The sequence below is a fragment of the Pagrus major genome, chromosome 23 (genome assembly GCF_040436345.1).
Source record: "Pagrus major chromosome 23, Pma_NU_1.0".
Taxonomy (NCBI): domain Eukaryota; kingdom Metazoa; phylum Chordata; class Actinopteri; order Spariformes; family Sparidae; genus Pagrus; species Pagrus major.
The window spans coordinates 18,143,180-18,157,038 of NC_133237.1; the positions used below are offsets into that span (position 1 = coordinate 18,143,180).

General features: G+C 42.4%; 1 protein-coding gene across 1 annotated transcript; it reads right to left on the reverse strand.

Annotated features, from left to right (window-relative positions):
• Nucleotides 1-4,360: 4,360 nt before the first annotated feature.
• On the reverse strand, nucleotides 4,361-9,267 carry gfap (glial fibrillary acidic protein). The gene is made up of 9 exons (XM_073495086.1): nucleotides 8,747-9,267; nucleotides 6,921-6,981; nucleotides 6,721-6,816; nucleotides 6,463-6,624; nucleotides 6,229-6,354; nucleotides 5,391-5,611; nucleotides 5,235-5,278; nucleotides 4,621-4,703; nucleotides 4,361-4,402 (listed from the first exon to the last, which is right to left on the reverse strand). Exons 1-9 carry the CDS (start codon nucleotides 9,265-9,267, stop codon nucleotides 4,361-4,363), a joined length of 1,356 nt encoding a protein of 451 aa, XP_073351187.1.
• Nucleotides 9,268-13,859: the final 4,592 nt, after the last annotated feature.

Genomic DNA, 13,859 nt, shown 5'->3' on the forward strand with positions numbered 1-13,859 from the left:
AGACATTCAGACCGATTTTAAAGGTCACATGCTTCTTGACAAACAAAATACACACTGTTGGTTTTGTTTGGAGATAGCTGCCACAGAGTGTTTCACTGACCAACTAGGCTGAGTGATGTTTACTGCTGAGTAGTTTTTACGAGTCAGTCTCTCGATGGATCCCTCCATACTTTCCTTTTCTCAGTATGTGTCTACTGACGACAATGTGACCGATTGTTGTTTAAATCATCACTGGCATGTTGGTGACCTGTGCATCTAGGAAGTCATGGCTCCACTTTGTTTGAGGAAATGTTGTTACGAGCTCGTGTTCACAGATACAATGGCTGAGTCTGCAAAGGGTGTTTGGAGATCAGACGGTTTGTGGCTTTGAGGTCCGATAGACGTGCTGAGCTGGTTGCCCTGTGTTGTATCTCAATAGCTTTGATGAAATGAGGGCTAAAATTAACTAAGGAGCACACATGCCTTCCCATGACCCTTCGGTGTGAGAGCCAAGTAAGACAGGAATGTGCGCTGAAGAGGGCAGCGAAAGACAAAAAGCATAAGTTGTAACCAGAACTGTCACGATATCAGATTTTCACTATACGATTATCGTGGTCAAAAGAATGCATGATAACTAGATTATCGTGACATCTATTTAAACATTTCTGAACCTTTTTTAATGAAGAAATCAGTCTGTGCAGCCTTGGCAATGGCATGTGTTTTTCTAGTACGTTCAAGTTGTTGCTGCGCGTATGAAACGCATCAACAGAGTTCAGTTCAGTCCACGCTTGAGTATTCCAACAAAAGTGTTGGCATTTTCTAACGAGACTGTGCGACCGTGTATTCATGTTTTCTGTACCTTACATGACAGCTGTTGCCACCTCACACTAGCTGTGGAAAGATAATGAGCTTAAAAATGCCCTTCTCTGTCACCTCTCGCCCCTTCCCGGAGCTGTGGAGCAGCACTGGATGGGAAAGTGTTTCAGAGTCGGACGTCAGGGCCTGAGTTTTATCTGCCTGGAATTCCTTCAGCTTAGGGTTGCCTTCTGTGCAGACCTGAGACACTCCATTCCTCTGATAAGAGCCGGGCAAAACAGATACATACTGTTCTTTAAACACACGCTCAGTTACTGCGTCACGCTTCAATAAATATCATCCCAAAGAACAGCAGAGAATACTTGAAAAACATGTTAGTCTACAGGTGTTTTATGTGAAGTTTTGATGGATTTCTCTCATGAAGCTCTCATGTTCTTCATGTCAACTTGATTAAAAAACCTGTTTAGTTGGTGAATGATGTCACATTTATGTGCTGGTGAAAAGCTTAGTTAGTTTGGCAGTGTTTTTTGACCATACTGAGAAGGCTTCTGATGACATCATGCTTTCATTACTTTCATAAATGGTAACCAAGTATCAGATAAAAACAAAAGACAAAAATAGGAAGCATAATCCAACATTTTGAGACACTGTCGGAGGAAAAGATGTGGGACAAAATCCAAATCCTTGTTTCATGCAAAGACATATTCCAAAGTTTATTTGAAGATGAGGCTTTAGTGATCTTAGTTAGGCAAATAATGTGTGTAAGTCTTTAAATTCCCTTTTTGTGTTTCCTTGCTGAGCTGGATAGCAACACGAAGAAGACGTTTTGTGTGAAAACAATATTTGTCTAACCAGACTGCCGAAGCCTCATTTTGGCTCTGGTTAAACTTTCTGCAGTATTTTTGCACAGAACAACAGAGTAAGGACTGTGAATCTTGTATTTTGAAATCACATGTCAGGCGTGACCAGCAAAAACTGTTTCAATTGTGCATGTTGACACCGGACTACTGTTTTCAGACAAATTTGAAAAAAAATTGTCTGAAAAAGACCAAGCTGAAGTATGAATAGGATATGAAAAATTAATTTCCTAGATTACTACCCTGAAATTGTTAATTCATGCAATCTTTCTGAAGAAAACTGACATTATGTGACATCATGGGAAACAGACTTTTTCTAAACTTGAAGTGCTGGTGCTTATCTGCATCTCAGGCGCCACTATTTCTGGCCACAATCATCCATCTGCCCAGATATACAGTAACGCTCACAATTGAGCCATGATAATACAGAAAGTGAGACCCATCTGCTCTGCTGTACGGACTGGCCAACGGTCAGAAACAATCAGTCATGATGAATAGTGTCTGTCTGCTGCTGTCATCCTTCTTATACCCTGAAGTTAACTGTCAGCATATATAACACTCAATTCAGTGAGATTAAAGCTGATATATGTATTTGAATCAGAAGCTAACATATAAACTTTCATGAAAAATCAATGGAAACCTTGTTTGAAAGATCAAAATAAGAGGCCTCAACTCTAACAAACAAAATGTTTTATTGTTGTTAATTTAACAAAATGTCATGGCACATAGCATTGGTCAAAACTAATGTTATATTCACATCTGCAGAGGTTTCTTCACAAAAAAAAAATGCAGGTTTCAGCTGCGTCTTTGCTACAAGACTCGAAAGTCAGAAATTCTATCCAGGATCGACATTCAAAATACACAATTAAAACAGAGTGAATACAAGAGAGGGCTGCATGTCATTATAAGAAAAAAAGAGGAGGGGGTTGAGTGGCATGGGTGGAAATTGAGGAGAAGAGAAAGTGGGTGGCACATGGAAAAACAAATTCACGGCGTGTCCTTGGCGACGAGCGCAGCGACAGCCAGCTTCGTTGTAGCGCCACTCTCATCGGTGACAGGGCCTGTCAGCACAGCTTCAGTTAGCGGGGCTTCCGGCAAAGCACAAGGCTTGGATTACAGTGTTTGGGCTGTGACATCCATCCATCTACCCATAGATCTTCCTCACAGCCTCCTTCCCTATTTAGCCCAACATCCTCAAAATAAACGAACAAGGGTTTCTGGTGCGGGGTCGGGTTGTGGGATTTCGGCTTCCTTTCACTACTATTGTTCAAACACTACTACTGGATTTTTGAGGAGGGATACTGGTGGATTAAGTGGAGGCTGAAGGGCAAAGGTCACGTCAAACACCTCGTCCACACCTCAACCAACCTGGCACTGTCCCTATCACCTCTGATGGAAAAGTGGTGTCATGTCCCTGACACAAACTGGTATCGGAAAATGATGATGTCTTGTCAGGTTGTACGCACTCCTCTCACTCTGTTGATAGTTTTGTCGCACGTGTTGATGGGACAACTTGCACTTTTTTGGATGTGACATCACTGTAAAGGTTGCCATGGTCACTACCAAGTGAGGGAAAAGCACACAAACATTCAGCATCTGGTGCAGTCACTAAAAAAACACAGGGCTGTTATGCAAATGACTGTACAAAGAGATTTAGACATAATTCAGGCAGTTTTCTTACAAACCACTGAATTTTGGAATAGATTACTTTGCTCTTGTGCATCTTTAAGATGTGTCTTTTGTGCTTCCCTGGTGTCATTAAAGGTACATATACTGTTTATATCTGGAGATTAAAAACCTGATCACAATGTCAACAAATCACTGACTGTCCAGTATGTCCTACATATATTTATTTTCGTTGTATCTCCTCAAAAGCCACAATAGCACATTGTTTGGTTACTCAGTGAGGCGAGGGGGGTTGTAACTTGTGAAAAACTAACATCGACACATACTAGAGTACTTGAGTTTTATGATCCAAGCAAACATCGCCCGACTCAAATCTGAGCACATGTCTAATCAGCCATACTGTAAGTTAAGGGCTTTAAATACAACAATCAACATTTGAACGGAGGTGGCTGTATCAACAAAGGAATTAAACTCAAAGAAGCACCAGACAATTGTTAAAAATCAGCCCGAATTCACCTGTTGTTCTGCCAAACGCTGCTCTAATGTACACTCATCTCTCATTCTCTGCCTATCTTCCATTTTCGACGTTTGCAAACCACATCACCCTCTTGAACTTCTCTTGCCACATTTCACATACACATAACCACACGTCAACCTCCACCACGCTACATATTAGCTGAACACAATAACTATGATTCAAGCTCTCTTCTATGGCAGCTAATCTGAAACAATGCTAAAAATCTGGACTGTCAGTCCAAGTTAAAATAAAACAGGTTACCACTAATATCCAGTAGTTTCGACTGACCTACATTCAACTCAAGCTCTTGGTGGATCTGTACAAAAACTTAACATACGTGTTTTTGGCAGAAATTCTAATGTGGGAGTCTAGCTGTATTTAATGGTGAGATCATGGTTGAAAAGCATTAAACATATTAGCCTGTGGATGATGATGAGAAGAGATGAAGAAGAAAAATGACATGATGTGATGAAGGGCAGCTTTGGGGTTTGGAAATAAAAAAAAATCTCATTCAAAATCCTCAGATCGTGCCTGAAGACAAGATGGGAGAGCTGGTCGCAAAACTTTAAGGAAGATCCTTGTGCTCAGTTGTTGATTCCTTAATGATCTGAAAAGAAAAGGGATGAGAGTTAAAAATAGAAAAACAAACAAATCTCTGGTGAGCGTCTGCTGCGTATGGCATCAGGTGTGCAGATCCACAGTGTATGTGAGTGAAAACCTGCAGAAGGGTTCAACATTGCCCTCAAGAGGGAATGGGTGCAATGTGCAGACTGGCTCGCTTCAGTGTGAGCGTGTTAAACTGTGCTGTCCTGTGAGAGCACATACCTCCCCATCTCTGGTCTCCACAGTTCGAACCAGGATGCTCCTCTTCACGTGGGCCTCTGGGGTTTTAGTGTCCAGATTAGTTTCTGGAGGATGGATAGAGGTAGAAACAGGGAAACGTTCAGTGCAGCTCAAGAAATGGAGGTATATTTTCCTCTGTTTAAAGGCATGAAAAGGTGAAAAACCAAGAGTGACCCCCGAATAATCACAAATTCAGGTGATGTGCATGGGGCAAAACGCATTTAAGATGATGAGGGAGATATTTTGACAGCTACCACATAACTTTTATTCTAAAAATGGAAAGAGATAGGAGGCGAATTCATGGCAGACAAGGGAGGGACACCATCCACCTTGTTAGCAAAATGAATTTGTTTAAAATCAAAAAATCGCCTACTGAAAAGAAATAACCCCAACATTTCCAATGGATATTAATAGTGGCCAAAGAATAACTAATAATTTTTGATGATCTCTTTTAGTGCCACCTTCAGGCCAAAATGTGTACTTGTTGACAAGAACATACTTAACTTGAAATTTGCTGATCACTTTCTCGAACCATGTGTCTACTTAGCAAAAACAGCTGAATCAATAAAAGAAAGAGAATGACCCCCGATACTGACCTCTAAACTGCAGGTTGGAAAAGCTCTGAACTGGGATGGTGATCCTGGAGCAACAGAGGAGAGACAACTACCGTCACTGACAAACACACCGACAAAAGTAAATATCCTGACAAAACAAGAATATTTACAAAGCTTGTCTGCCAAGCTCTGGCTCACCTGCTTTCCTCTCCCTCCAGCAGCTTCCTGTAGGTGGCAATCTCGATATCCAGGGCCAGCTTGACATTGAGAAGGTCCTGGTATTCCTGCAGGTGTCTCGCCATCTCCTCCTTCAACCCATGGATCTCCTCCTCCAGATGGCTCACTGTATCCTGGTAACCAGTTGTCTCCATGGAGAAGCGGTCCTCCATCTCCCGCAGCTGACGTTCCAGAGACTCGTTCTGAAAGACAAGCGAGGAAGAGACAGACTGAGTAATGAACTGTGCAGCTAAAGACCCAAGAGGGAGCAGCAGCAGAGTGAGGGACACTGAGGCTACATTTTAATTTTCTAATACTGTTTTACTACTTTTTTACTTCCACATCTGCTTCTATCAATACTGATGCAAGGCCTACATCTGCTGCTATAAATCTACTCCTGTATATCACTCCACCAGTGCTGTTACCACTGCTTCTACCACATTTTTGCAGTTAGTGCTGCTACTACAACTACTGTTTTATACCCATATCATTTATAACTATGACTTGCTTCTACTGTTTATGGCTCTCCAGCAGTGAACTTGAAATATAACAATGATTGGTGATTGGGTTTGAAGTCAGCTTTTAGGGGATTTGAGGGTGTTTGCATCCATATTGGGTACAAAGTGTGCACAAAGATAGTCCCACAATTTGAACCAAGTGCTGGTTTGCTAAATGAACTGGTGCCAGCTAGCATTATGCTAATGTTAGGCATACATCATCATGCTGATGCCACAATAGAGTCCAATTTTTTACTCTCATTGGTGCCAACAATTGAAAGGTTTCCATTTAAAAGTTCACTCTGTTTTTTCAGCAGACTTACTGTCCCACGGAGAGCCTCAAGGTCGCAGTTCAACACTTGGACCTGACGGCGGTATTCATTGGCCTCCTGTTTGGCCTGACGCAGGGCTTCTGTGTTTCGATTGGCTGCATCCGTCAGGTCAGCAAACTGTGTATGAAAGAAAACAGTCCAACAGTTTGTAACAGTCTTGTCTCGAATCTAATATAATTTGGATGTGTACTACACTACTTCTCAGCCATATCTGAGTCTTCTGACCTTGGATCGGTACCACTCCTCCGTCTCCTGCATATTAGAAGAGGCCATGGTTTCATACTGGACCCTGATGTCTCTCAGAGCAGCAGTCAGGTCTGGTTTGGAGACATCCAGGTCAACATGCACCTGATGGGCCATGATCTGATCCTGCAACTCACGCAGCTCCTGAGAAGTTGAGAGGAAGTGGAACAAGTGATGTAAAGTGGTCAATTAAATCAGGTGGCTGTATGCGGTTAAAGGCATGGGTAATTTTATTATTACCTCATCATGAGTCTTCTTCAGGAAGTTTATCTCTTCCTGCAGGGCATCGATCTTCCTCTCCAACTGGACACGATTTAGAGAAGCCTCATCCACATCCTATGCAAAGAACGAGGCACAAAGAGTAATGAGGCACAGTCACCATGCTGAATATTTACATATTTGTTTAGATCATGAATTCAGGGTAATGTCAGCAGAATTACCTGTCTGCAGGCATTCAAATTTTGCTCTGCATCCTGGCGGAGGCCGATCTCCTCCTGCAACCTGAGTAAGAAAAAGTCCAGTCTTTGTTGACTTATAATTACCATGATAGCGACATCCACAAACAAAGAGGTTTTAATGGGTTTTAAATAACTAAAAACGCTGAAATAATCCCATTATTTTTTGCTCCAATGTCATTTCTTCCTGCTCCTTAATGGCTCAGCATTAGTTCTCCAGAAACAAAAATACATTTTTCTGTAATTCAAGTGAGATTTTCCTGTATATTAAGTGTCAAACTATGGGAACTGAAAACATATTTCATACATTTAGATCAGATTTTTACTGAGAGCTGCTCCCTGTGGTTCAGGGGACGACCGGGGCTCAGCTGAAAGGGCAGCTTACGCATCATTACACATTCACTCCAATCTAACAGCCAGAGGCCTTTCCCACGGGATGGAGTTCACACACACACACACCCACACACCCACAAAGGGTCCATGTGTGCACGCACAGCCTCACACGCAGACACACACCACCCTGTAATCCATCTGCTATACACACAGAGGCATGGAAACATAAATGCCCAGACTTGGGGTAACATCTGTACGTCTTCACGCAGCGTTTCCTGAATGGAGTGGTTGGAGAAAAGCAGCAGGAATCACAAAAGTGACCTTTGACCCTCTCGGGCACGGCCATCACTATTCACTCTGCGTTCTTTCAGGGGACACAGGAGCTGCACGGTAATCAGAGGATACAGACAAGTCTGAAGGAGACTTTTTTTTTAGCCACAGAGTCTATTAATCGCTTATTCTCCTGGCTAAATTAAATTATTGAACCATGCCACGTGTGAAACTTTAGTTTTAAAAAAAGCTGGATATGCTGCTGCAGTGAATCATGCGTTTTGGAGTAAAAAGGGACAAGAAAACATCTGCCTGGCTGTCTGCTTCCTTTGTGGAGGGCTGCCATTGTGTTCGCCTCATTCGTCCGCACTCGCTCAATGGTGATGAGGGGTTCAGCCAGGATCAAGTTTGTAAAGAGGGATCCAGGAGTAAAGCTCGGGCAGAGCTCAGCGGTCTGCATTCCAACGAACTAGAGACAAACCCAATCTGCATTTAAATGCGTTCATAATTAAAAAAAAAAAAAAGGAAGAAAAAGCTAAGCAATAAACTTGTCTTCTGTCTTTCTCTCTGATCTTGGCAAGCTGAAATTTTTTTTTTTTTTGCCATGCTAGATAATCAAATGCAAAAGCAACAAGTGCACATCATCAACAGTAAAACGTCCAAGTTGACCAAAAACTGTTGTGTACACATTTGTGAGCAACTCTTGATAGTGACAAATATTATGTTGAACAGGATGAAATGCTCCTGCAACAAATTACAGAAAAAGTCTTGCACACTTTACATGAGGTAGGAGAAACAGAAGAAAGGACAAAGCAGGGGGGAGTTTGGTACTGCTCCCCGCCATCTATTATCTTTTGAATCTTGAGCACCCTTATGAAGGGTTACAATGTTTTTATAATATAATAACCTTTTTTATTCATATTTTTCTACTTTTAAATGTTAGCCATTGAACTTAAATAACCTTTCGATAATTTTGACAAATGCCAGATTTTATGTAAATGTAATTTTCATTATACAAATGTACAAGAAAGCAAGCAAAGTACTGTGCAAAGTGAGGGTTTATCACATCTTACATTACACATGTTACTAAAGCAATCTTTGAAGAGAATAAGACCAAAGTAGGGACATAACAGGGTGGTGCGACTGTGTGACTGCATCACATGAACTTGATCGACCACCCACAGGAGTCCCACCCTGCTTCCTCCTACCTCTGCTTGAGCGTGCCCATATCTGCAACCAGGTTTTCCATCTCTATCTCCAGCCGAGCTTTGCCAGCAGTGAGACCGTCCACCTGCCGACGCAGTTCTCTCAGCTCCTCCTGGTAGATGTCTCCCAGACGGCTGGGCTCCTTTCCCTTCAGCTGGTTCAGTTCTGCCACCAGCACCTTGTTTTGCTGCTCCAACAGGCGCACCTTCTCAATGTAGCTGGCAAAACGGTCATTCAGGCCCATCATCTCCATCTTCTCATTAGTGCGCGTTTCCTTGTACTGGGTCTTCATCAGGGTGTCAGCTGAGAAGTCCAGCCGGTCCCCAGGGCTCCCCAGGAGCAGGGCTGTGTTGATTGAGCCCAAGGAGACCCTGGATATCGGGCTGGAGTGGGTGAGGTTGCGAGGGGTGCCATGCCAGGAGTACCGACTGGAAGAAAGGGTCCCAATTCTGACTCCTGTGCTGCTTGAGCTCTGGGGCCCAAAACGCTTCCTGTACGAGGACTGGTATCTTTGAGTCTCCATGATGGCGAATGAAGCTCACTCAGAGCACAAACAGGGCTTTTATAGAGGCAGGCAAACCCCCCAAGTCCAAAGCAGAGAGGCCACAGGGTGCGGCAGAGAGAAGGGAGGGTGGCAGGCAGTGAATGGGACAAAAAGGGAGAGCGAAGGGGTGGTTTACATGACACTCAAAGAGCTGTGTGCCAGGGATTGTCTGTGCTCGTCCACTCAACTACAAATGTCTCTTGGCCGTCTCCCTCTCTCCCCCTCTCCTCCCATCTCCCCGGCCTCTGACTCACTCCCTCTTTCTCTCTCACTCTTACTTTCACCCCTTTTTGTCCTTCACTCTTTCTTTCTGTTCCAGCTGAATGAAAAGGAATGTGTATGACAGGGTCTAGCCACCAATTCAACCTGACCACACATGCGCTCTCACAAAAACAGAAAACAGAATTTGATTGAATAAAGGGATTGGAGATTCACTCTCTAGTGAGAGAAAGCAACAGCAGGTTAACAGATGAAGCAGATAAATTAGACACAGAGAAAGACTGAAATATGACATGTGTTGGTATGTTGCACATGTGGGCTACTGCACAGGGAAATGTCCAACATATAAACCTGCAAGATTTAGTGGACTTATTCTCTGGGTCCCACTTGGTGAGGAGACAAACAGTGTGTAGGACAGAACCTCAGAGCAGTTGCCTCTCCTCCTTGGATCACAGTTTACAGTTGCATAACAAGGACCAAACAACAATTGAAATTAAACACCTGCTTACTCTAATGTGAATAATTTACCCGTGCTGTCCACGCTCTTAACTACAGTCAACAAAAATGTGTATGAGCTTGGCTACATGACGTAACAACAGTATAGTTCTGGAGCACATGCACACTTTTGTTATAGCAGGGGCAAACTGTAGCCAAGCTCCAGTGAGAGTGTAGGACTCTGGGGTGTTCGGTATGTTCGGGTTATTAGACGTCCCGTTGGCTCCAAAGACAGATGGATGGTAGAGATGAGGAGGGTAGGGACGGGGAAGTAGGGAGGGAGGGAGAGGGCAGTGCAGTCCTAATCTGAACTCCAGGAGGACTAACAGAGGCTGCGTTACAAAACCATTTTCATGCATTACCTTGACAACAGCGGGTACGGCTATGTCAGAGCCCCTCAGCTGATCTTTTCTTTCCAAAGAGGACGTGATTTGTGGAGAAGAGATTGTGACTGACTGCATGCTCTCCTTTTTCTAGTGTATATCTCATATATATATATATGAGTTCCATTTTTTATTGTTACCATTTTTTGTCTTTAAACATCTTAAAACATTTCCAATGCAAACCATTTTTTTTAGCCTTTATAGTTGCTCAAATTACCCAAAAAAACAAAACAGCGGTGGCACTTTTTTTATCAAAAGCCACATGGAGGACATATTGTTGCAATATGATTAAGTTCTCTTTACATAACAAAAGTCGTCAGAAAAGAATGGAAACCAATGGCTACATGACAGAGGGAGACAGATGGAAAAATACATACAAAAATCTAAAACTGTACCGCATGCATTGAATGTATGAACATTTCCCAGCAAAAATGTAAAGTTTAGTTTCTACACTATTTTGTGAAGACTATAAACTTGTAGAAACAGTGCTGATTTCATTTAACAGTTGTGTTCCTACAGGTAGTAAAACCACAACAGCAGTAGTGGGACATAAAGGACTTCTTTGTTACTGGGTCGTAAAATCACAGGGAGTGGAAACCAGTCGGTACTGGGAGACAGTAAATAAAGCCCCGAAAGACTCTACTATCTGGCATCTGAGTGTTGTTGCTATTAAGGAAGAAAAACAACAACACAGTGTCTTGAATTCCAATTGGTCTCTGTTGATAGAGGTTAAACAACATGGCACACTGTAAGTCTGGCAGAGATTTGTTGATTTAAAAGGTTCCATCGCTAAGGATTAATGCCTTGGTTGCATCATTAAGGTGACACTGATTGTTTCAGCGCTCTGGATTTTTTAGACAATGACGGCCGTTGCCTCAGATTTGGTCACTGAGGTAATATGTCCCGAAGATTAAACATTCACAGAGAGGGAATAAAGGGGTGGTGCAGACCTCTCCCTCTCCCTCTCCTCCCTCCCTGCTGCTGGAGTCACTATGGGGCCAAGTCAAACAGCTGATTCATGTGTCCTACATGAGGAGACCATTTAATTTGCAGGACTTACAAGGAAAAGGGTGCGGGGCAGAATCTTAATGCGACTGGACTCAGAGTGATCTCAGGCCAAGGAAACATGGCTGCCAGCTAAGTTTGACTGCGTAATACTCAACGCCTGCTTTGTGCTCTGGCATTTTACACCCAGAATCCCCAGTGTGAACCTCTCTGCTACCATCCCTCAACCTCACTGATGCCTAAATGTACATGGCTACATACCAGATTGATTCCTGACCAACGAGCTGGAAATACGACTGTCCCAGCCCCACCCTCATCACTACATCAAGGCCTTGTTTCACAGACAGGGTGTGAATTAAATGAGGAGTAGGCCTTCATCTAGAAAAGGAGCTCTGGGTTCAACATCGACTTAATGAGACACATTCGTTACTTCTCTACCTTGAATTCCTACTGTAATGTACTGCACAAGATTAATTTGAACCACCTGTCTTGTGCTCATTATTGAGAGTATGTACTGTTGCAGTGGCCTTAGGCTAATCAAACTGGTACAAATCACAAAGAGCATGTAATTGTTAATATTGGTGAAGTAAAACAGACAAAATAATGGAAGCAGAAAAGAGAAAACCTTCACATGAAAGTCGTGATGCATAAAAATCTTTAAAAGGTCAGCACTCAGGGAGAAAGTGTTGCAGCCTTTCATCTTTGAGAAACAGATGAATGTCAGGGATCCAACAGCGAAATGATCTTCTCTTAGAAAATGTGTCAGCAAAATCATTTGGTAGGTTCCTCATGTCTATTAGTCCTGGATTAACTGGTTCAAGTCAGGACTTGTCTGAATCGTCATGCCTAAGAAAGTCATTTTGAGTTAATCTGGTTTCAATTTAATGAAAATCTAACCTAATTTCCTGTCTGGGAAACTGACCTTGAGTGTGTGTGTAGTCCCCACATGAGGCCTTACTAGTTTCTCATGAAAGTATTCCTTTTATTCTGGCGCATCCCAGTGTCCAGAGATGGAAGAAATATTCTGATCCACCAACAGAGAGCAACACTGGCTAATGTTGGTTTTGAAATCAAGTCCACTAACACAGAGCTTCTTGATGTAAATGTAGTACTACTATGACGTAAATGAATCCATTACAAGTAAAAGTCCTCAATTTAAAATGATACTTAAGTAACTGTGGAGGTAGTATCATCAGCAAAATACACTTTTAAGTCGCAAAAGTGTTTAATATCATATTTAAAAATCATAATCTGCAATCTCCTGAGTGGAGTAAAAACTATCACACTGTATTATCTAATATTTGGTCGTGTAGAAGTGTAAAGTAATGTTAATAACCGTACAGTACATGAGTACATGTACTTAGCTACTTTCCACCATTACTCATGACAAAATATTCATGAAAAATACACCACGACCACACATAATGAACCCGCCACCTCGTATTTCAATCTACCTGGTGCACCTGGCTACAGTACATCAACACATTTGTGGCTCATTTTTGCTGCTGACCCTCTGGACTTCTTAGGTGCATCTCTTCACCCTGAGACATGACAGGTAAAAACAGCACATCTAAAAGCTGGGGACATGCTGAACCAGCAAGGCCTCATGGGAATGAGCTGTGAAAATCAGGGGAGCTTAACTGGGACAGACAACCCAGCTATATGACTCAGCACCACTGGGCCCAAACAGAGTGCAGCCACAAAGAGGGCCGGTGGAGAACCGGGTTCAGGCCCGAAGCTCCAGTTTGCCTGTCAGCAGGAATGCTGGGGGCCCAAATACACCATACAGACAGAACTGCATACCACACAAACACATCATAACAAGCACAGCGCTCAGATACAAACTGATACTGCTGTTCAAACCATACTCATGTTTGAATTTGGTCATCAAATCTTTAAATCTTTCTTAGATAATATATGTTGATGATGGTGCTTTGTGCAAAATGCTAACATCAGCATGCTAACATGCTCAAAATGAGTGCTGACATGCAGATGTTTAATAGGTATAATGTTTACCATGTTCACCATATTAGCTTAGCATGTTAGCAGGCTAACATTCGCTAATTGACACATAAAAACAAAATGTGACCGAGGCTCATGGGAGTGTTATAGTTTTGCAGGTGTTTGGTCAAAACCAAATTAAACCAAATAAAAATGTTGACCTGATGATGATGGTTAAGGTGGCATCAAACTCAGTAGGATTCATCCTCTGAGGATCATGAATGTGTAAACCACATTTCATCGCTGTCCATCCAATAGTTTTTGAGATATGTCATAACCAAGTTTGTGGACCTACCGATGGGCTGACATCGCCCTTCACTGAGCTGTGCAACGAGCGTAAATAAAATAATTTGATAGGAGAAATGATGTGTAATTATGGGCTTTATAAATAAATTGACAAACAATTCAAACAAACAAATGTTCTTTCTGACAGAAGGAATAAGAAGGCAGCAGAGGAAGACAAAGACA